Source organism: Manis pentadactyla, chromosome 4 (genome assembly GCF_030020395.1).
Source record: "Manis pentadactyla isolate mManPen7 chromosome 4, mManPen7.hap1, whole genome shotgun sequence".
NCBI lineage: Eukaryota > Metazoa > Chordata > Mammalia > Pholidota > Manidae > Manis > Manis pentadactyla.
In genome coordinates this window covers 49,309,807-49,333,928 of record NC_080022.1, presented here as the reverse complement: position 1 = coordinate 49,333,928, position 24,122 = coordinate 49,309,807, and the positions used below count along the sequence as shown (strand labels likewise).

General features: G+C 40.1%; 1 protein-coding gene across 2 annotated transcripts in view; it reads left to right on the top strand.

Annotated features, from left to right (window-relative positions):
• The first annotated feature begins 1,902 nt into the window (after nucleotides 1–1,902).
• C4H1orf87 (chromosome 4 C1orf87 homolog) overlaps nucleotides 1,903–24,122 on the top strand; it is a 70,494-nt gene continuing 48,274 nt past the window's right edge. The window contains exons 1-3 of one of the 2 annotated variants that reach the window (XM_036911242.2): nucleotides 1,903–2,092; nucleotides 3,103–3,236; nucleotides 19,047–19,278. In XM_036911242.2, coding sequence (XP_036767137.2) covers nucleotides 3,130–3,236; nucleotides 19,047–19,278 — 339 coding nt within the window. In that variant the 5' untranslated portion in view covers nucleotides 1,903–2,092; nucleotides 3,103–3,129. The remainder of the gene's footprint in view (nucleotides 2,093–3,102; nucleotides 3,237–19,046; nucleotides 19,279–24,122) is intronic. The other variant, XM_057500252.1, reaches the window with a different exon arrangement.

Here is a 24,122-nt window from a genome sequence, read left to right as displayed (position 1 = left end):
CCATCTCAAGATCTTTAACTTAATCACACCTGCCATTTTGCCACAGAAGACAACACTAATAGATTCAGAGATTCGGACATGGATGTTTGGGGGACCACTATTCAGCCTACCACAAACACAGTCCAGGAAGGTATAACAATTGATGCAAACAAACGTTCATACTATCAGGCAAAGGAAGATACACTCATAAGAGAGAAGTCACAAATTATACAGTGAATGGATAAATCATTTTCAGCTTCTGGGATCTGGTTTGGCTTCTTGACAAGTAATTATAACAATGATGACAGCAAACATTTATATTGCTGTGTGTCAGGCATTGTTCTAAGTGTCTTACTTATACAACTCAATTAATCTTCACACGCAGAAGAATTTGTCCTCATTTTATAGAAGAGGAAACCAAGACACAAAGATGTCAAGTGACTTGCCCAAGAACACATTAAGCTAGCAGAGCTAGGATTTGAACCCTGAATATCTGATTCCCGGGTGCATACCTTTGATCATTTGAGATGGAACTTAAAAAATGGATAACAGGCTGACACAATGAGCAAACAGGAGGTTATTGTAGAAAGACAGAACCAAATGAACAAAGGCGCATAGGCAGAAAAAGGAAAGCCTGATTCAGGCCAGTGAGCAGACTGGTTGGGTGAGGGAGTATAGAAAGCCTGGGAAGAGTTGTGGGAGGTAGAGACAGAAATCTAGCTTGAGGCCAGGTGTCTTGCCAAAGGGTTTCAGCCCCAGGCAAGTTCACTATGGATTCAGTGTGACCAAAGAAATGACAGTAGAACTTTTTGCAGTGAAAGGGTTTATTACCCGGCTTGTAGGTGGAGCACTAGCGTCTCTATCTCCGCCCAGAGCACAGGGCTGAGCCCCTTATACAGTGCAATATTAGGTTATTGCCTACAGGTGTGGAAGCATTAGCCAAGCAACAGGCCAGTTACATCATCAAGTGGTTTATGTTCAGTGAGGATCCTGGCCATAGGAACCCCAACTTTCCCACACCAGGCCATGGAAGACTTTAAAACCATGGACAACTTCCATGGCTGATGGGTGCTCTTTGAGACACTGGACCTTCCACTCACTGCCCATTAGAGAGTGAGCCCGAGGCGGGAGCTGAGTTATCATCCACCTCTGGCTACATGGCCAGTAGGTGATACAGGAAGCCACTAACCCAGAACAGCCAGAGGGCAGGAGACAGGGATGTGGAGGCTGCCACAGCTGAAACTAATAACACCATTTTGGAGTCAATTCAAAGTGCTATTACCCGCGTTTGCTGAAGTCTTTTAGCATAATAAAAATGCCTGAAAATGTAGGATATGTAGGAATATATTAAAATCTTGGCTCTGTCAATTGACTCCTTGGGGCCTCGAGTAATTTCTCAATACCCCAAGCCTTCTTTTTTTAATCTTTAAAGTATACATACTGTCTTATTGGTAATTGTTAACTTATAAGGTAGTAATTATCTGGCTCAAATAATTACTCCAGTAATCCAGTATACGGATACCACTCAAATTTTTTTTTTAATATTCTTATTTAAGTTCATCACCAACTTACGTCGAGGTCTGTGTTATTACTGTTTCCCGTTTTACGGATGAGGAAACTTTATCTCAAGAAAAAGAAGGGATTAATCCAAAGCTATACAGTGGAGAAGTCCGGATTTGAACCGGCAAGTGTAAGATTCCCAACTATGTGCAAATTACATAAAGAAAAATGAAGCTTCAGGGAAAGAACGGGACAAGCGTGAGCGCACAGGTGAAGAGCGTCGGGACAGACGCTCACATCTTTGAAGAAGCTCCAAAACCCAGGCTTGAGAACACCCAGACTCCGCCTGTCAGCGGCCACACCCCGGGCACCTGCTGCGCAGGCCTCCCGCGGGTGGCTGGAAACCTCGTCTCCCGCCCAGCAACAACCTGCGTCCTTAGCGACCCCGGGACGGGGCAGCCTCCGCCCGCGAGCCGGGCTCCGTGATTGGCCGAGGCTCGGGCCCCAATACCGCGCCCCTCTCCGGTCCCCGCAGGCCGCCGCGGGTCGGGTTCCGGACGAGAGCACAGACTGCGCATCCTTGAGCTGCCTGGGTGGGGAGACGCCCTCAGCGGTAAGGCCGCCCCTCTGGTCTCTTCTGAGACTGGGCTCAGCGCTGATGCGCCGCTGCAGGGCGCGGAAGGGACCTCCCCCCCCCCCCCCAATCACCAGTTCTGGTCCTTGAAGTTTCAAGACAGTTTCCAAGAGGTTGAGGGTTCCAGTGGATGGGGCAACCCTGGCAGAGCAAGTCTTACTGCTGACTACAGACTAAGTGAAGCTAGGGTCTTAGAACGCTGGTCTCCCTCAGACCTAAGTCATGGTAACAGAGTTGTTCTCCCTTGCTGTGTGACCTTGGTCAAATAACACACTCTCTCTGAGTCTGTTTCCCCATCTGTAAATGGAGCAGTTGGATTAAAATAATTTCTAAAGACCGTTCAATTTCTGAGAAGCTTTGAAAGGGAGTGGTCGGTCAGCCTGGGGCCAGGCTTAGAGAACTTCTAAGTTTCCCTTGGCTGCAGACTTATGTAAACACCCAGTGCTTATCTAGGACAGGATCTCAATTTCAAATTCACTGAGTTATTGCAGAAACAGATCAGCTGTAATAAAAATCCCTTTTTCCCAGGTATACTGCTCAGATTCACTCTAAACCCCAAGTAGAGCTGGAATTATCCCAGTTTCACAAAAGGGGAAACTGAGCATCAGAACTGAATATAAGATCTTCATCTGTCCTGCTAAAGTCCGGCTTCCTCTGACCTCACAAGAATCGTGTCTGATACTAGGAAGGTAGAGGCACTGAATGGCTCGGTAGTCCAGTTTTACAGACATCTTGGGTGGCATTTCTAACTCTGTTATTACTAGTATGTGATCTTGAGTCGTTATATAACTACATCATGCCTGTTCCCTCAACTGTAAAACAAGAATAATAATAGCAATTAAGAGTATTTTACTCATGCCTTTACATGAGTGTTAAGTGCGATGATGTAGGTAAGTACTTGGTCCTGCTATTGTTGTTTTTATGGAGAGGAACACTGCAGTTGCCTAGGAATATCAAAAGTAAGAGATTTACTTATTTTCCAACCCCAGGGATTTGAAGGGATTTTGAGAAGAGTCATGTCTTCAGTTTGGAAGACTCCGGGTGGGTCAGATGCAGTGTCCGAGGTGGTGGTGAAAATCATCGGAAGTAAACACTTTCGGTACCTTGTGGAAAAGCCAAAGATGTAAGTCTACTGTTTGAAAAATTTCTGTTTGGCTTGGGTGATAATGAAGTTTGGGGCTTTTATTTTTTTTAATCTAGAAATTTACATTTAAAAAATGCTGTCCATGGAAAATTAAGTCATTAAAATGTAACAGTAGAAGCAAAATAATGTTGATAACTTCCATGTGCACTGCTTTCCCGGTATTTTTCATCTTCATAATTCCCCTTACTCCTTAATTACTTGGGCTGATTTTCCAAATAGATGGGAACTGTAAGCATCGAGACATTTATAAATATTAATGGAGAATTGCTGCTGCTTCTCATCAGGTCTGTGATCTACCACATGTAGTAATTTGGGGAGGGCGGGAAGGAGGTAGGTTGTTAGTCAATTTGTGATGAATTAAAGGAGTGAGATTAATAATGAATCATAAATTATAAGATTTTCACTTACTCTTGTTCACAGTCAATATTTGCCTAAGCAGGGGCTTCTCAGAGCATAACTAAAAGGTTTTTCTTCTCTCCCACGCTCATCGCAGTCATATTTGAGGAAGCACACTCAGACATTTCTAAAATTCTCTAGATGTTCAGTACAGAGGGTATGACCAGCTCTTCCTTCCAGAATTTTGATGGTTCACAAGAGAAGAAAAAGCTTTCAAACCTGCGTTTCACCAAGTAGTCATTCCATAAACAGTAGCCAGTCAATAGATGCCTTTCCTCCTAAGATTATTTCCATAATAGACAAACAAATAGACAAACAAAAAGGCCTACCTGTACATTGGTGCAGAAAGCAGTGTTCACCAAACCTGGTTATCATCAGAACCACCTGGAAAGTCCTTAAAAATAAAGAACTGGGGTCCAACCAGAGACCTATTGAACCAGCAGAGGCCTCAACAGGGTACTTCCTTTGCAGTGAATCTGTTGAGCCGATTAGTAAAAAATCGACAGAAGAAACATAAGTAAAAGCCAAAAGAGAAAAAAGTCTTAAAGGATCATCCGAATTGAAAAGAAAAATCACAAATTAATAATGGATGGAAAAGCAGAAATGTTCCTATATTAACGATGTTTAATTTAGATTTCCTATAGGGTATGTGGAGAAGATAGAATAGTAATCAGTGTACGATTTGCTAGGGCTGCTGTACCAAAGACCATAAACTAAGTGGCTTAGACCAAGGGAAGTGTGTTGTCTCATGGTTCTGGTGGCTGAAAGGCTGAGATCAAGTGTTGGTAGTGCCATGCCCCTGCCGAAGGTGGCCCAGAAAGGACCTATCTGTTCCAGGCCTCTGTCCTGGCTTCCGGTAGTGCCTTGGCCTGGGTCAGCCTGACTAAGCTCCACCTGGCCTTCTCCCGGTATGTGTGTTTTTGTACAGAATCCCCTTTCTCTAAGGACACCAGTCAGCTGGATTAGGGGCCCACAGTCCCCTAAGTAAAACTTCAACTAACTACATCTGCAATCACCTTGTGGCCAAATAAGGTCACATTCCAAGGTGAGGGGGTGAGGACTTAAGTGTGTGAATTTTAGAGGGACATAGTTCAGTCCATAACAGCCACTGTCCCATATTACAGATGAGATGACACACTGAGGCTTCAGTGGGCTTCAATTGAGGCTGGTTATTAGGAACTAAGACTGAAATGAAGCTCCCTCCCTCTTTCCTTAGCCTGTGCAATTATTGGCAGATGAAAGAAAATACTCAATACCTACTTATTTACCTGTTTTTCACAGAGGAGATCCATCTACAGACTTCAGAGAATGAAACAAGTGTCCCCTTGTTGTGCTGGCATTGTTTTCCTTCTAGATCACTACACCGGTCTTCCAACTCAGCTCGCTGAGGTTAATCTCATTCTCTAATCCACTGTCTAAAGCCTCACCTCTCAAAGTGTTTTTTATGTACCACAAGCAACAACCTTACCTGGAAGCCTGTTAGAAATGCAGAATCTCAGGCCCCCCTCCAGACAGAGTGAGTCAAAATCTGTATTTAGGTCAATTCCCAGTTGATTCCTATGCAACCTTACTAGTTGGAGAAGTCCAGTTCTCAAGTACAGCCAGAGTCATCTTTCTAAAATGCAAATCTAATTAGGGGCCAGCAGCACCAGCCCCTGTGGGCTCCCATAGCACCCTTAGGGGTTATTACACTCTGATGATTTCCTGTGCATTTCAGTCTCCCCCATTTGATGGTAAATTCTATGGGCACAACTGTACCCTCAGCACTGAGCACAAAGTCTGTACATACTGAAGGCCTAATAAATGAATCAGAGGAACACAGTGCCAAGAAAAGCAAAGATCTAGAAAGACAATACTTTTGTTGCTTTAAACCTAAGTCTAAAGACCCATATTGCTAAAATTTTTTTTTAATCTAAAGAGTTTTTATATAACAATGTAGTAAGGCAGATAAATAACAACTTTGATTTAGAAAAAAACACATTTAGCATTATGAATGAGGAAGGAGTGGATTTTTTTAAAAAACCATTACCGTGCATGACTATTATAATATATTTGGAAGTCAGTGAGCATAATGTCCTCAAGCTCCATCCATGTTGTTGCAAATTGTAAGATTTGTTTCTTTCTTATGGCTGAATAGTATTCCATTGTGTATATGTATCACCTCTTCTTTATCCATTCATCTACTGATGAACACTTAGGTTGCTTCCATATCTTGGCTATTATAAAAAGTGCTGTGATAAATATAGGGGTACATATGTCTTTTTGAATCTGAGAAGTTGTATTCTTTGGGTAAATTCCAAGGAGTGGGATTCCTGAGTCAAATGGTATTTCTATTTTTAGTTTTTTGAGGAACCTCCATATTGTTTCCACAGTGGTTAAACTAGCTTACATTCCCACCAGCAGTGTAGGAGGGTTCCCCTTTCTCCACATCCTCGCCAGCATTTGTTGTTCTTAGTCTTTTAGATGCTGGCCATCCTTACTGGTGTGAGGTGATATCTCATTGTGGTTTTAATTTGCATTTCCCTGATGATTAGTGATGTGGAGCATCTTTTCACGTGTCTGTTGGCCATCTGAATTTCTTCTTTGGAGAACCATCTCTTCATATCCTCTGCCCATTTGTTAATCGGGTTATTTGCTTTTTGGGTGTTGAGGCATGTCAGTTCTCCATGTATTTTGGATGTTAACCCCTTGTCGGATACGTCATTTACAAATATATTCTCCCATACTGTAGGATGCATTTTTGTTCTGTTGATGGTGTCCTTTGCTGTTCAGAAACTTTTTAGTTTGTGTAGTCCCCCTTGCTAAAATGTTAAGGCAGATGTTACCATGGAACCCTGTAGTGTAATCTTTGATAGCTCATCAAGAAGAAGATATGCCAGATAACAGGAGACAAATATTGATGCATCTAAAAGGAGATACAAGTGGGTAATAAAATCACAGAACTTGAGACTATGGACAATCTTGGGCAAAATTACAGGCCAAAGAATTAAATATACTAATAGTGAAAACAAAACATGAAGGTGAAGGTCACAAAGGGTTGGTACATGTTGACTAAAAACATTATGTCAAACTGGTCCCCTTCTCTTTATTGATAAGGTTACTGCAGTCCAAATGGAAGGAATGATACAGATATAGTATTTGTTAATTTAAATGACTCATTAAGTACATCTTGCTCACAAAGTCTTAAATTAAGCCAAAGAATTCTGGACTGGATTGTATTAATAAAATAGGTGATATACCAACACCTTATGACTGTACAGTTGATGTAAACCCTATGTGTCGGAGGCAGAATTTGAGATGATTTGCACGTGACTTGTTTTTAGTCAATATTTTTTAATCCACAACTGAAGGAAAACAGACAAATCGCTTCAGTAAATATGTAGATAGTAGAATGCTGGGAAGCCTTGGAAAAAAAATGAACTAAAACTAACAAGATGATATCTTAGAGATATGTGCAAAGTTTGTCTTTAGATAAGAGTATGTGTAAATGATTACATAGAATAAATGTTTGGGTTTTAATTGTTATGAAATAATAGAAAATATATATATTGGTCTCTGCTCCCAGATTCTGGCATAGAGCTTCTAAACCTTTGTAGTTTCCTCAGATATGAGAACCCTGGGAGCATCTTTCATTATAATATTTGGGCTTTGACCCTAGTTCCTGACATCAAGCTCCTAAATCCCTTGGATTTTCCTGGGTAATGGGGTGTCTTCTGTATGAATGAGGATATTTTTGGCGGGCTCCCAGAGAGCTTCAGGATGGGGCTGGTCACCTGAAAAAGCAAGCCATGATTAGAAGTTTAGAACTTCCCCCCTATTCTCTAGGAATTGGAAAGGGGCTGGAGATTGAGATAATAATTGACTATAATTGACTGATCATATAATAACTGATTATAACTGCATGATGAAGCCTCCCTAAAAATCCCAAAAGTATGGAGTTCAGAGAGTTTCCAGAGCTGAATACATCTATTTGCTGGTAGGGCAGTGTGCCTTCCCACATACCTTGCACTCTGCATTTCTTCTATCTGGCTTTCCTGAGTTATATCCTTCTATAATAAACCAATAACATAGTAAATAAACAGTTTTCCTGAATTCTCTGAGCCACTCTAGTATTAATCAAACCTGAGGAGGGGTTGTAAGAATTCTGATTTATAGTTGATCAGAAACACAAGTAACAACCTGGACTTGTGATTGACATCTGAAGGGCTGTGGGGCAGTCTTGTGGGACTCAGACCCTAACCTGTGGCATCTGTGCTAATGCCATGTAATAGTGCCAGTACTTAAATGAATTGTAGGACTGGTGTCAGAGAACTGCTTGGTGTGGGAAAACCACACATTTGGTGACCAGAAGGGTGTGATATTAGTAGAGAGCAGAGTAGAAGATAAAATGAAATGTTTACCCCATTACACTTGTGTGTGAGCTCAGCGTCAGCAGATGGTATGGGAGGCCCATTGTATTCAGAACTGGACATGTCACCTGTGCAGTACTGTGCTTCATTCTGGATGCCACATTTTAGGAGGGGCCCTGACACGCTAAACGTCTGGCATTATGGGAGATCCAAGGTGTAAAATATGGCCGGGAGAACATTTATAGAATCTGAAGATTGAGTTGTTAAATAAAAGAGGAATTGGGTCCATTTCAAGAAACTCCTGTGAGCCGAGATGCTTCCAGTGAATAAAGCTGGCCTCTACAGTTCCTTCCAATGCCAAGAGTCAATGACCCAAGGCACTTCATTCCATAGTTACATTGTGTTGGCATAACATTGTTAAGCACAGGGGAAGCTGACTGCAAGTTTTTATGGGAAAGGATAGCAAATGTTTATAATAAATGCACATTGATATTTAAAGCCAAAAATTATAAAGTTCTATTATTTTCCCATATGACTTTTCTGGAGCCCATAGTCTGTCATTTTTTTAATCCCGTGAAGCTCTTACTATTAATACATTATTTTTTTACTTAGTTGAACTTTTTTGAAGTCTTAATGTTAATGGTTTTAGAAATCAATGCATACATGGAATCCCACCAACATTCTTTCTACCAGCATTAGTTGAACACCTACTGAGTGCCATGCCTTGGGTATACAGCCATGTACCCAAAGTTCTAGTAGTGGGAGACACATAACAAAAAACAGATTAAAAAACAGGTTCAAGGGAGGAGAGTGCAATGAGGAAACACAGAGAAGGATCATGTGGGTATATATCGAGTCACAAGGATGTTCCCAGAAGGCCTCTCTGAGCAAGTGACATTTGGAATGAGACTATTTGGAGACAAGAACCAGAACTATCCAGTTAGCCAGCAGTGAGCTGCTAAGACTGGCTCTACTTCATCCCAGTGGGCATGGCTCACATTGCAACTTTCCACAGAATTAGTAGTTTCTTCTTCCTTCTCCTGCTCAGAAAAGGCTAAAACTTCCCACAGGCCCGAAGTTCTCCAGATATTGGGCATCTGGCTTTCCTAGCAACCGCCACAAACAGCACCTAAATTGATCACCTGGTGCCCAAGCAGAATTTTTGTACAAGGCCATGTTATACTTCCTTCTTAAAAGAAGCATCATTTTCCAAGAGCATAGTGCCCAGAATTCAGGGCAACCATGTAGCTGCTACTTTCGTGTCCCCGAGGCCCAGCCTGTACCAAGTGACACCATAGGTGTTCACCACTGTCCTCATGCCTCCGCAGAATTACACTGAGTAAATCATGCAAATAGCTGAGGAAAGAGCAATCCAAGCAGGAAGAACAGCCAATAGAAAGCCTCTTGGTGGGTATTAGGAGCAGTGAGGAAGCCAGTATTGGTGTAGCAGAGTTAACAAGGGGAGAAGATAGGAAATGAGGTCAGAGAGGCCAGCAGGGCTGAGATCACGGGCACATGGGCCAAGGTAGGAACTTCGGATTTCTTCTATATAGAATGGGAGCCGTTGGGAAATTGAGTGCAGTGGAGGACACAGTGGGGTTTATGCTTTCTAAAAGATGGCTCTGGCCGCTGCATGGAGGATAAACTGGAAGAGACATGAGCAGAAAGAGACCATTTAGGAAGTCATTATGGCAATCCAGGCAGGAGATGGTAGCAATGACTATTGTCCCTATATAAAGCCTGGATAAACTCTGTGATTTAAAGTTTAAGTTTAAGTACCCTACTTACTCATTTTTTTAAAGAAATAAGTGATAAGAATACCTTATCTTTGTTTAATGCTTTTATTGCTATATAAGCTACACAATACTTTAATATCCTTGAACCCAATCTCTCCTTAAAATAGATTATCAGAGCATACACTGTTATCTCCATTTTCATAAATGTGAAGTAATGAAATAATATACTAAAATCATGCTTCTCATATGCTTTTTCTGCTGCATTAAACTGTTTCTTCATTAACCTCTGACAGGAAGTTGATGGTGATTAACATCATTTTAGGCACTGTGAGGAGTATAAGGAAGCATGAGATACTGTTCTGGACATAGGTGTGCCTCTAGCACAAGACACAGGCACAAAACTTTAAGAGTATATGACATTATGTGAGTGAATGTCAAGCCAATGTTATATATATTAAGTGTCCATTGATCCTAGATATTGAGACTATGAGGTAAAAGTTTCTTTACTACCTGAGATTCTGTATTTCAAGGAATGGAATAAAAGTAAAAGGCAAAAGCAAAATACTATTTCCAACATATATGACAGGAAAAAATTAATCCTCTCAATGTATAAAGAACTCTTACAAATCAATAGGAAAATGATGAGCAGTCCAGTCTCAAAAACTGGTAAAAGATCTAGTAAGGGAATTCGTAAAAGAAGAAATAAAAATGAGCACTAGATATGTGTGTGATTTGGAAGTGGTGATAATTCAACCTGAGTAGTAATAAAATAAATTTAAATAACAATGAGAGATTATTTTCAGCCAATCAAATTAAAAATATTTTTATGTTGGACATACCCAAGCTTGAGAAGCATATAGAAAAAAGAGTACTCATGTTATTGGTTTTTAACTATACTTATCAAAAGCCTTGAAAGTTCATGTACTTCAACATAGAATTTCCATCTATGAATCAGTTCTATGGAAACAGTTATGGATTGATATAATGCTTTCCTTTAAAACATTTACAAAAGAAGGTACCAGTCTGGGTCCAGTAGGAAACAGATTACATAACTCATATTTGGATGCTTCAAGGAGGGTTTGATTATAAGAGTAAGAGAGCTGTTAAACATAGTGCAGGAATCACGGGCTAGCAGTTGCCAGGTTGTTACCAGCCCTAGGTCTGCAGAGATGAGAAGAGGGGAATGTTTGGGAGGAGCGAGCATTCTGTAGGTGAAGCCACACTAAGCAAAGTAATGACCTTTGGGCAAGAGATACAACTAGCTTGAGGTAACCTTGCAGGGAGAGAGACATCTCTTGCCAGGGCAACCTATCGGCCAAAGCCAGCCAGAATCGGAGGACATGGGAGCTGACTGCCCCAGTCAGCTTCTAGGGTAGAGGAGAAGGTAAGGAACTAGCAGCAAAGGAATGTCCAGCAGAGCAGCAACATGTAAATTAGTTATAATCTGGGAACAGAAAATGTTCAACAATATATAGCTAGTTAAATAAACACCTGAATAGCCACGCAATGAAATATTATTTAGACACTTAAAAAATGTTCTTTCAGAGAGATAAGTATTGATCTTTGTAATGTATCAGCATTGTAAATGTATCAGCATTAAATTTTCAAATGGGAATTTTTGAAAAAGATTACAAAACTGTATAATACTTGTTTCATTTAAAAGCAAAACAAAAATTCCTGTGTATGTATGTGGAAATTTTCTATAAAGAGATAATAGAATACCTTGCACATTTAGTTTAGCCACTTCAATTTTGAGAAAGCACAGGTTTATATTTGTATAGTACATTCTTTTATTATTTTAGTTTTTGAACCAGTTTTAGATTCACAGCAAAATTGAGAGGAAGGTACAGGGATACAAAATATACCCCTGCCCCACACATGCACAGTCTCCCCCATTATCAACATTCCCCAGCGGAGTGGCACATTTGTTAGAAATGATGAACCCTCATTGACCTATTATCTCCCAAAGTCTATAGTTCACCTTAGGGGTCACTCAGTGGAGTGCATTCTTTGAGTTCGGACAAATGTATAATGTGACGTACCCACCATTATAGTATCATACAGAGGCGTTTCAGGGCACCAAAGATCCTGTAATCCATCTATTCACCCCTCCCCTCCTTCCCTATAGTACACTTTTAAAATCCTTGATCTTATTACGTACCCCTGATTCAGTTCAACCTAATAAAACAAAATAACTTAGCTATAATCATTGCTCCACATTTCCATAGAACATGTAGATATGCAGAGGGTGGCACAGAGAGGAAGAACTGTTGTGCTGAGCCCTCTTGGAGAATGGACGGAAGACCTGGCTCAGAAGCTGCGCCTTAACGTTCTGCAATAATTGGTGAAGAAGCTAGGCAGTTGTACAATTACTTTGCTTAGACTTGCAAAAGCAAAATGGGAGAGCAAGTGCAAAGGACATTAAATTTCAAGCTGAGATAGGTTGGTGTAAAGATTTAAAAGTAGCACAATCTGAGGATTTCCCGAGTATATCTGAGGACATCACAATGCAACAATGTTTTGGTCTTTTCTATAAAATTAAGGAAAGTGATTCCGAAGAAGTGTGCTGTATCAGAGCAGATTTTTAATACTAAGTAATCTGCTTTGCTTTTTTAAAGTGGGTGACTTCTAAAACTTGTATTTATTGTTATTAGTAAATAACAAGATGGTCAGATAATTATACAATCTCCCTTTTTATCTACTTAAACAGGTTTTCCTCAGTTCCTACATACTACAAAACTTCTATATTTTGGACTTTAATGTTGCTTGTCAGTAAGGTTTTGTGGGTCTGAAGATAAGAGCATCCTTCCTGTACTTGGGTGATGAAGGTGGCATTCATAAAGAGGATAGCACTTTAACTTATGACTAACATAAAGTGACCATTTGTCAAGGGCTGACTGAAAGCCAGGCTTGGTGTTAAATGCTTTATATATCTGACATTGTTAAGTATTATTTTTCTAATCTCACAGATGAAAACCTGAAAATCAGAGATGTGAAGTAATGTGCCCAAGTCAAACAACAAGTTATGTTTCAGGGCTGAGATTCAAAATCAGGTCTTTGGGATAGGTAGTCCACCATCCTTAGTCATCATACTCTACTGCCTGAAATTATGGGCAAATTTTACACAATTATGGAGAAAAACCTTCCTTTTTCATTCTTTATACTGTTGTTTCCCAAACTTTAGTGTACGTAGGATTCATCTGAGATATTTGCTGAGAACAGAAATTTTTTTGTCCTGTTTTCAGAAATTCCAATTTAATGAGTTCAGAGTGATCCAAATATGTGTTTTATTACCCAGCATCCTGCATGGATATGACCCACCTCAGGTTATCTGAGGTTCAAAGGTTAGGAATCATGTCATTTTCTCAAAGAACAAGCCCTTCATCCTACCTGGAATATTTTTCCACTTCTTATTTTCTCTTCCAACTGAGCTCTACATGTCAATTCCTTCACAGAGTCATTTCCATCCCTCTTAAGCAGATTTGGTTTGAAACTCCTCCATGGGCACATATCTTTTTACATTACTTTTTAGTGATCATACTGTTTTTATAAATTTGAATACAATGAGTAGATTGGATCCCCACTACAACCTCAACTAAGAAGGTAGTAATGCATAGCTAAAAGACAAGTCAGATAGAAGAAAACATCCATGGTGTAAATATATACCTATTCTGTAGAATTGCATACAAGTAAAGAAAGAAGGTTGTAGAAAAGTAGGTCGGGTGGAATATCATTTTCTATAAGCTAAAAATACATCATGCCAAAGAATAATTGCTGATTGAACTGGTTGCTAATTTTGCAGCCAAAATGACTCTAATTTGGGAAATCATTTTATTCTGTGAAATAGTGTGGTACAAATGCCATGAAATATAAACTGGTTATTTTCACTGATGTCAGAATTTATTCCATTGTTGTGAAGAACAAAATGGGATACTTCGGGAATGTAATTAATTTCTTTGTCCCTGGGAAGGTTATAAACCAAAGTTGACTGAGGGCCACTTGAATGCTCTATAGAGGAATTTTAGGTCTGGCTGGTGAGACGGCCTTTATATATGTTACTTTTTTTTTTCTCTCATTTAATTTTTTTGTTGTTGGTATCATTAACATACAATTATATTAAGCAACACTGTGGTTACTAGATTCCCCCCATTATCAAGTCCCCATTACAGTCACTGTCCATCAGCATAGTATGATTCTATAGAATCACTTTGTATTAACATTTTAAAAGAGAATCAAAATGCTTTTGTTTAACATAGACATCTGGTGTATTGTGTGTGTAAAACTGAGGTGTAATATAGAGGAAGGAGCATATGCTTTGATCCATACAGACCTGGGGATGAATCCCAGATCTAACTTAACAGCAAGGTGACTGTGGGCAATTTATTTATCCTCTTTGAACATCAGCTTTCTTTTCTGTACAGTGTAATAATACCACTTTCCAGGATTAGTAGGATAACGTGAAAGAATTTATGTGAATTTACATGTGGTAGCTAACACACAAGCCTTTAGAACATGTTAGCTCACATAATGACAATGATGAAGAAATGATTTGGGCATCGGTTTTGGAGTAAGATTACCTTTACACTCTTCTGAAGCCCAATCTCTATAATACATGGTATGGCTTCATGGCATAAGGAAAGGAAAAAAAGAAAAACCCTCACACTTCCTCACAATAACATTTGCTGCATTAGCACAGGCTTCACATTTCAGCTTCCCCATGGAGTTTGGTGAGATTTTCAGCTGCTCTGCCCTCCCCAGTCCCATTTTAGTTTTTTTAATTTTGTTGTTGTCTTTTTAAAAAAGAAAAGTCTGGTTGTTTGATTATCTGTTATTACTTCCAAATAAGAGCATGCTTTCATTTACTGAAATTAGGTCCCCATTCCCTGCGCTGGCACACTCTGGGCTGTCTTCTCCAGAGGGCTTGGGTCCTGCTAGATGGTGCACAGTTGGAAATTGGTGGCACTGAGTCACTGCCAAGGCTGGCAGACCTTTAAGATGGCATCTGGTGACCTTTAGCTGAGCCCCCTGGGTCCTCCGCTTGAGATTTGATGTTCTCAGCAGGGGTATAATGCAAATCAAATGTGAGATCTGGTGAGCTGGAGTTACTTGGGAGGTGGGGCCAACGGGGGCTCTCTACAGAGCTTTGAGCAGCCAATGCTACTAGATGCCTTTGCAATAATGTTTCTTTCCAACCCTGAGACTCTGAGCTCTAGTAGAGGGTGGCATTAAAGGACTGGTTTGCAGGAAAAGCCCAGTGTGAGACAGAGAACAGTTGGAGAGTTTGCTCCTTTTTTATCACCCAGCAATACAGTAATCCTTCGGAATTGTTATAGTTCCCAAATGACACTAAACTTCACAGCATCCCTGGGAGTAGCAGCTCAGGTCAGAAGTATTTATAAGGAGGCTAGCTGTGTCTTGCTTCCAAGATAGTATTGATGGTGTCTTTCCTTCTTTTGAAATGGCAAATTTCTATTTCTGGGACTGCAGGTAGTATAGGCACACAAGCCTAGAAGAAAGATCTGTGAGTTTGTGAACAGCATAGCAACCAATGTGTGTTGACAAATTGTTTGTGCTAACAACAGACACATGCCATTTCTCAGCTGGGGAGTCATTTTTATGATAATTTTAAAGTGCTATGTATTAAAAAAAAACAGCTTTTACTTGGAACAGATTTAACAGGTTATTTTTGGTTTTACATCTACTATGGCTGTTTCAACAGGCAAGCAGATTTATTCCACATTTCTCAGGCAATTCTGTCCTGAGACTGTCCACAGGAGGTTTTAAAGGTGATCAAAGCAGAGATGATTGCACTTGTCTTCATCCACAGAGCTAACTCTGCCCCAACCCCTGAAACCTGCACTTCGTGCTTTGGCTGCCTCCTCATCTACTTTCTGCACCTCACATAATCCCAAACTTCCATGGATACTCCTGACTCTACTGGCAGGAGGAATTTAGGTGCCATCAGGTAGATTTAGGATTAAATTATAGCTCCACTCCTGAAAAGCCATGTAGACTTGGACAAATCACATAAACTCTCTGAGCCTTAATTCCCCCCCTTAAATTGAGAATAAGGTGAGCACGCACCTATAGTCATGGTTGATGTGATGATGAAATAAACCAGCACATGTATATGGCTATAATGTGACTGTCATATAGTTAAATGCTCAGCAATACCATTATTTTTTGCAACCATTGCAGACCATAGTTATTTGTCTTCCTTAGGAACTTCAGAGTACTGATTCTTTGTAACATTCACTTGACATTTATTTGTATGCTAACTAGGTCTGTTTCTTATTATTTATGTAAATTCTAATTTTTTGATCATGTTATAGAAATACACACACACACACATACACATACATAAAAGTGCACGTCATAAGTATACTCTCACTAATTTTTTTTATTAACATGGATATACACTCTTATGAAGGTTTCACATGAAAGATATTGTGGTTACTACGTTCACCCATATTATCAAGTCCCCCCAATACCCCACTGCCCATCAGTGTAGTAAGATGCCACAGTCACTACTTGTCTTCTCTGTGCTACACTGTCTTCCCCGTGACCCCCCCCACACACCATGCGTACTAGTGGTAATAACCCTCAATGCCCTTATCCTTCCCACCCCACCCGCCCTCCCCCACCCCTCCCCTTTGGTAACTGCTAGTCCCTTCCTGGAGTCTGCACTCTCACTAAATTTTTACCAGCAAGATATACCCATACAACAGACACCCAGATCAAACAAACAGAATGGTACCAGTATCCCAGATGCCCCCTGGCATTCCCTTCTGGGCTCTACATGTCCTGGAAAAGGTACCCACTATCTAGAAGCTATCTCTCCAACTTCTAGAAGCAAGTTTATACTAGTTGTTAACTTAATTATCTATGTGGCTTCTGGCCAACCAAATGAAATTAAATTTCTTGACCATATGTTTTGTCTTCTGTTATTGTAAGAATGACTTGTTAAATATATACTCTCCTAGTATTCGCACTTTGCTCTATGGTCATTCCGCTGTGCCTGTCCAGCAAAGCCCCAGCCTATGAGCCTACTGTCTGCCTTCTCTGTATCTCCACAAGGACCCCTGGGCAGTCTTAGGGGAGAGCATGTGCCCTTTCAGACTAACGCCACAAACTGGTGGTCTCCAGCCTTCACTGGCCCCTCAGGTGCGCCCAGCCAATCTGTCTTCCTTTTTCTGATCTGCTCTTTTCCACTGTTCGTAGTAGCAATTTCAAGTCATCTGCCCTTCATTCAGACTTCCTACCCCAGCACTTCCCCCTTGACAGCCAAAGGTAACCATGTCATGTACATCACAGAAAATTCAAGCAATTTGATCAATATGCTGTCACTAAAGGTATAAATAAGTTTGCCTACATCCTCACCTGTCTCCCTACTCCCCTACCCTGAGGTGTCATCTCTACCTCTGTTCTCCCAGTGACACCATCTCCCTTGTTAGGGCTCATCCTGTTTCATCAGTGATACCCTCTGCTTTTCTTTGGCTTGCTTGCCTCTTCACCATTGGCATGTAAATGTGTTAACGTCCCTACTATCCTTCAACAGCACAGTCACAAAGCCCTACCTGAAACCCACATTTACTTCACTCCTAACCCCATTTTTCTCCCCTCTTGAAGCTAAACTTTGTGACAGAGTTTTTCCATTCCTTGTCTTCAGTTTCTTGTTCCCTTCTTCCCTCAACCCACAATCTAGCATCCATCTCCACTACCTCACGGAAGCTCCCCATTTCAAGATTCCTGGTGGGGTCCTTATGGCTTAATTCAGTGGACTCTTTTCAGAGCTTACCTTTCTCAGGAGCACCTGACTCTTGACTATGCCCTCTCTCTGGAAACTTCCTCTTTATTTTCTACAGTCCTGGTGTCCCTCCTCCCTTACAGAGAATTTCTTCTAAATCTCCTTTTAGGGCTCTTCCTCCCTCTCTAAATGCAGATGTCCCTGGAGTTCTTTCCCAGGCTTTCTTTTCTTATGATACCACAACCAAGAGGATCGCTATACAAAACATACATGCATCTCCATCATGGCCTGTGGTTTGCACTTATTCAAATCAACAATTACTGGAGCCATTGCTTTATGCTCAGATAACATGACATCTTTAAAATGGATCCTTCTCACAGTACCATATATATACTCTAGAATTTATACAATTCCTTCTAGGCACAAGACATGTATTTTTACTGATTATAAAATAATATTTTCTCATGAAAAAAATTCAGAATAATAGTTTATAAGATATAGTATGATATAATATAAAGTAATATCCTGAGTTCTACTACTCAGCCATACTAATTTTTTGTCATATTCCCTTTTAGATATACTATGTACTGTCACACAAAAACACATATATTATATATGTGCATTTTACATCATTGAGATAATTGTATTTTTCATTTACTTGTACAAATGGACATTTTCTTGTGTCATTAAAATTACTCCTATTTTAATGGCTGTATATATTCTATCATATGAACATAAAATGAATTATTCAACATATCCACCCACTAATCAATATTTAAAGTTTTTAAATTTTCTTCTTCTACATTTTTCCATGATACACATTCTGAAAAACTGACATATTAGTTTAAAGAGTTTCAACTTCCTGACTCTTAATACTTTTTGTCAGGTTACCCACTATATTAATTATAAATATCTTTGTGGTCATTAGCATTTGAGTTCTCATTTTCAAAGAAGTTTTCTATATTTAAAGTGGTGCTTTGTAATTGTTTTGACTTGTAAGTCTTTAGTTACTAAACAAGGTTGAATAATTTCAATTTTGTTCTATTATTTGCATTTCTTCAAATCATTCCTACATTTTTTTTTCCTTTCCTCTAATTAATATTCAACTCAAATGGAGCACTGCTGAGAGACAAAGATGCCTCCAGGGGGGACAACTGAGGAGAGACACAGAGCAGAACTGGAGCTGGCAAACTGCCTTGACTGTCTTCCTTTCTCGTTGCAAACAATGAAAATACCTGTTAGACTTGTAAGATGTGTGATGACCTTTAGGGTTCATTTCTGACCCTGCCATTACTGACCATAAGGGTTTTGGAGCAGACAAATAGGTTATCTTTATGAGAATAAAGGAGAGGATAAGGAAAAATCAAGCCTAAGAAGCTGATAACATGGCCTCTCTATGGTAAATGATCCATAGACAAATAACCAACATTTACTTCTTCATTCCACCCTGCTGAGTTACTGCTGTTCGCAGCACCAGACTAACACCTTTTGTTTCTTATGCCGGCCTAGTGCATGCCACGCTGCCCTGTAAGTAACAAAGTGCAAAACTGTTTCTTTCCAGTAAGGAGAATGAGAACGTGGAGGCAGAAATTCAAGCAGTGCCCCAGAAATCCGTGACTGGTAATGCAAGGCAGATGAACACAGACCCCTCAGCTCCTATTAATCCCACTGACCATCAAGTCAATCATGACCCAGATGTTGCAGGAGGCAAGCACCCAGAAAACAACCAGAAATGGCAACACAACCAGAAGGTTCTAACAGAAGCACGCAGCAGCAGATTCTGGGATAACAAAGTGAGTGACACATACCAGAGCTTTTCTTGGTAAGACTAGGAAAATTCAGTTAGGTTGGAAACATTGAATCACAACAACACACGCTTGTACTAATGGTGATAAATATATCTTGCATAAAATGGAAATGGAATCAATTTTTTTCAATCTGAAAATGAACTGCGAGGTCATTTTGTATATTACATCTTTGTTGACCACCAGTTGAATGGGTCAGCCTACTCTGTGTCTGTGGCTCACTCAGTGATAACCATGCGGTGACAAGTGTTACTGTACATGCAAATTCGGGGTGTGTTGGAGGGGGAGGACTTGTCTACTTTAACATTACAGGAAAAGATCATTTATTTTCAAAGTCCAATGCAACTGTGCCTAGATATCAAGAAATTATTAGCCCAAAACTATCTTGATAGAAATATCTGTCACTGCACAATGTTAAGAATTGACCAAACAATCCACAACAACCTAACTTGATAATGATGAATCTAAATGATTAGTAATTTGTAATGAAAAAGCAAGAATAGCAGCAATTTAAAACTGGATCCAAATCAAGACAAAACTAATGATTCATTGATAACAAAATACCATTTTCTAAAAATTGCTGAAATTGCAATTCGACGGATGAGTAGGAGTTTTGCTATGCTGCCAAGAATTAAGTGACACCCAGATATTTTAGTGGAATACTGAATTAGAATCTGCAGTCAACTCTCACATAACTACTTTTAGTTTATAATTTTAATAGCCCTTACTAAATCACTCAAATTCTAGCTAGTCTTCAGTTATGTGGGAAAAAAAAGCCTAAGGATTTGTGATCTTTTGCTCATAAGAACTCTGCAAAGATTATAATTTGGAGTGGTTAATAGTCCACCAATGGACCTCAGACCATACTCAGAAAGGTCTGGTTGACCATGGGTCCAGGAATAAAAGTACCTTGCCCAAAATGTCAGTGGCACAGTCTACCCTGTGATTTGGGCCTCCTAATCCCCAGTCAGTGTGTTCTTTTAGCTGTCCCATAATGAGTCATTGAATTTCAGGCTTAGCTGGAGCAAGACTTAACACCTCTGCAGAGGTGAAATAATCTATTATAAACTTTAAAGACCTCTGAGTTTTTACATAACTTTGACTCTGGCATTAATGTATTTGTTGTTCCCCAAGGATGCCCTTGGTAATAATATAGTTATAAAACACTTTATTATTTACCAATTGCTTTCACATAAATTTTACAACTTGCTTGTTGGAATTAACCCTGTGAGGTAGGTGCCACTGTCATTTCTGTTATTACTGTATGGATGATAGAACTAAGAGTTGGAAAAGTTAAAGTGATTCATAAGTGATCAGATAAAATGTTTACCTAGGTCTTTTTCCCTTTTCTTTTTTTTTTCTCTTTTCTTGTCTACTCCTCTCTTCTATTTTCTTTTCTTCTTAAAAAAATGTATTGAACTTTCTAATTATAAAATAGAAGGATAATATAAATAAGAAGACAATAAAACAAAAACCAAAGAAAAAATGGTATATTTCTTTCTCTTCTTTCCTCCCTGTGTAGATATAGAATGAGAATCATTATGTGTATACTCTTTGTCATCTTGTTTGAATATCACTTCATATAAAGAATTTTCCTCCTGGCTTCAAGAAATCCATCCCAAGCATCACCTTTAATGGCTCTATGATAGGAGTCATAGTTAGAACTAACACTTGATACCATTTACTATGTGCCAGGCACTATTTTAAACTTTTTATACATGTTAACTTATTACTAAGCTTACTACTCCCAAGCACCCAGTGAGGTAGGAGTTCTTATGACCTTCGGTTCACAGATAAAGGAACTGAGAAAGAAAAAGGTCAAGTGACTTGCCCAGATCATAAAATTGAGAAGTGGCAGAGCCACAGAGGAAGCCCAAGTACTAAGCCCCTAGTCACCAAACTGTATTCATTCCTTTGTATAGAAACACCATGGCTCATTTAATTGATCCCTTATTGATGGGCATTTAAGGTACTTCCAGTTTGTTTTTTCTTGTAAGTGGGAATTTGTTGTTTGTTTCCTGGCACAGATTCTACATTAGCCATTATAATGGCGGAATGTTCGTTGGGTAAGTTCTTCTTGGACCTCTGTGATCTGGATTCTTTGCTAGCTCTGTAATGCCAGAGGGAGATGATTTTCCCTTTCCCTCCCAGAACTCGGTATATCTTGTGGGAGGCTCTGCAGGGCTCACACCGAGCCACCAGATACAGCAAGGCCTTGTGGGAGGTGTGGGGCCTGACTAATTGGTTCTGTCTGCCGAGTGTATGGTGCAGGCCTGCCAGATGGCAGCCCCAGTTGCCTGGTACAGAGACCCTCATTACCACCTTGAGTAAGTGGTAGATGGAATCCTGCCGCAATGAAAGGAGCAAACCAATCAGAGCTCCTTCTAGATTCTTACCCCCTCACACATAGATGAAAATAAAGCCTTCCTGCCTGGGACGTAACAGGCAATCTGGACCAGCTGAATTTGCTCCAAAAGAGAAGTTGTTGATAAAGACTGAGTTAATGTGGGTGAGGACAGGCAAGTGTGAAACTCTTCGAAATTACAGATCCAGTTTAAAGAGTATCATTAGTCGGAGGTGAGTAAAATTGAAAATGTTAGGAGAATCCGCCATTCCTTGTGTGTGAGAACAGTGAGATAACTTAGAAATCAACAAGTACAACCCTTCATTTCACAGATGAAGGATGAGAAGCCCGGAAAGCTTGAATGATTAGTTCAAGGTCTCACAAGGAAAAACCTGGCTCTTCTCACTGCCAGCTAGGATCATTAGTCTCCAAATTCTGTTCCTTATGTGTCTTTGAAAAAATATATATACATATATTGTCTGTATTGTTTCTTAGAAGCATAAGCTCTGCCTTCTCTCAGAAAATAAAAAGGAATGTGTGACTAGCAACAAACTGAGTAGCACAGCTTCAAAAATAAAATTAGAGTGTGCCTTTTGCATCTAACAGCATAAAAATGAAAGTGTTAGTGCTTTAATTTTAATAATTATCACAGTTGATTGACAGTGTGTTCTTTTCAATGCCCTTTTGCATGTTTTATCTTGTTTGTTCTCTACAATAGCCATTTGAGGTAGGTAGATGCACATGACATTATCCACACTTTGTAGATGAATAAACAGATGTCAAGGACATTTTTACATGGCTGTTGTCCTGCCAATGGGTTTCAGCCCCAGGCAAGTTCGCTATGGATTCAATGTGACCAAAGAAAATTGACAGCAGAACGCTCTTTAGGGAGAAAGGGCTATACCCAACTTTATTTCCAGGTGGCAGGTCAGTCACTAGAATCCCATTCACTCAGAGCAAGTCTGCATGCAGCAAGCCAGTCTCTGCCTCTGGGCCCCTCTGTCCACACAGCTGTCCTCCGGGCTTCTCTGCACAGTCATCCCGCACAGCCATCCTCTGGACCTCTGTCCTCTGTGCTGCCACCACTCCACCCTCTGCTCTGCTCTCCTGCAGCCTTGCAGCCCTACCACCGTGTTGCCCAGAGCACTGGGCGGAGCTCTTTTTATAGAGTCAACAGCCATGTATTGCCCACAGGTGTGCAGTGAGCTAGTCAACCAGGGCCAGTTGAGAATCCTGGCCACAGGAACTTGCATTTTATCTATGGCTGTGCATTGGCAGCCCAGATTCAACATGTTCAAAGCAGAACACTGGATCCTGCTCTTCTTCCTGTGGCCTGTATCTCGCAGAATGGTGCCACAACTCTTCCAGCTCCACCAGCAGGAAACGTGGGCATGCTTTCCTCCTCTCTCTCCCTGACTCTGATATCCAACTAATCACAGAGCCCTTTAAATGCTGCCTCCTTTATGTCTCTCAAAAATGCCCTCTTATCTCTGTTTCCTCTGTGGTTATCTTACTCAGACCATCATTACATCTCAGTGGGAAAATACAACTTTTCTATGCTTTCTTCCCTGTTAGCTATTGTAATACTATTGCTGTGTGACAAATCACCCCAAGACTCAGTGGTTTATGACAATAATCATATATGCTCACATCTGCAGGCATGAACTAAGACCTAAGACAGCTTTTGCTTATTTCAGTTGGACTTTCCTGGGCGTGGTTCCAGACTCCAGAGATTTGTTCAGGTCTGCTTTGTGTTTTCATTATTGTTCTGAATCCAGGGGACTCCTCAAGGCAAGTTCTCCTCATGGTAATGGAAACATTTCAAAAGAAAAACCCAACTGCATTCTCCACCATAAGCACATTTTAAGTTTTTGCTTGTGTCATAATCACTAACATACCCCTGGCCAAAGTAAGCTACATGGCAAAGCACAGCCCCAGTGGGACAGGGATATAGATGCTACCTTTTTAAGAAGGACTTCAAAACTACTGATCAAATGGAAACCCTTGCTGAAAACATTTAAAACCATTGTTTAATCCCCATTTCCCTGGCAAAATTCAAGCTCCTGAACTTACTATTCCAACTCAACTCTGTCTGCTATCTACTTCCCTCCCATCCCCACTTTTTACTAAAGTGAACTTCTATTTCACAAAAAGAGTTTTACTCCTTTTTTTCTTCTATCCTTTACCATGCTATTCCTTTTGTGTAAATTCTCTTCCCTCCATCTTTATTTAACTCCTAATTACCCTAGGGTCTTGACTTAGATATCAGTTCTACCAAGAAGCATCATTGTCTGATCACCAAGACTGAGGCAAGTGCCTCTCTTAATGTACTTCTAAATTAACCTGTGCACACCTCTATAGCAGATATTGTTAGACTGATTAAAATAGGCTGTATCCTTATCCATCTCCTCCCATGAGTCTGTAAGATCCCTGAAAATAAGAATTTGTCTGCTTATTTTTGTTTCCAATTCCTCTCTCTCTATATAAG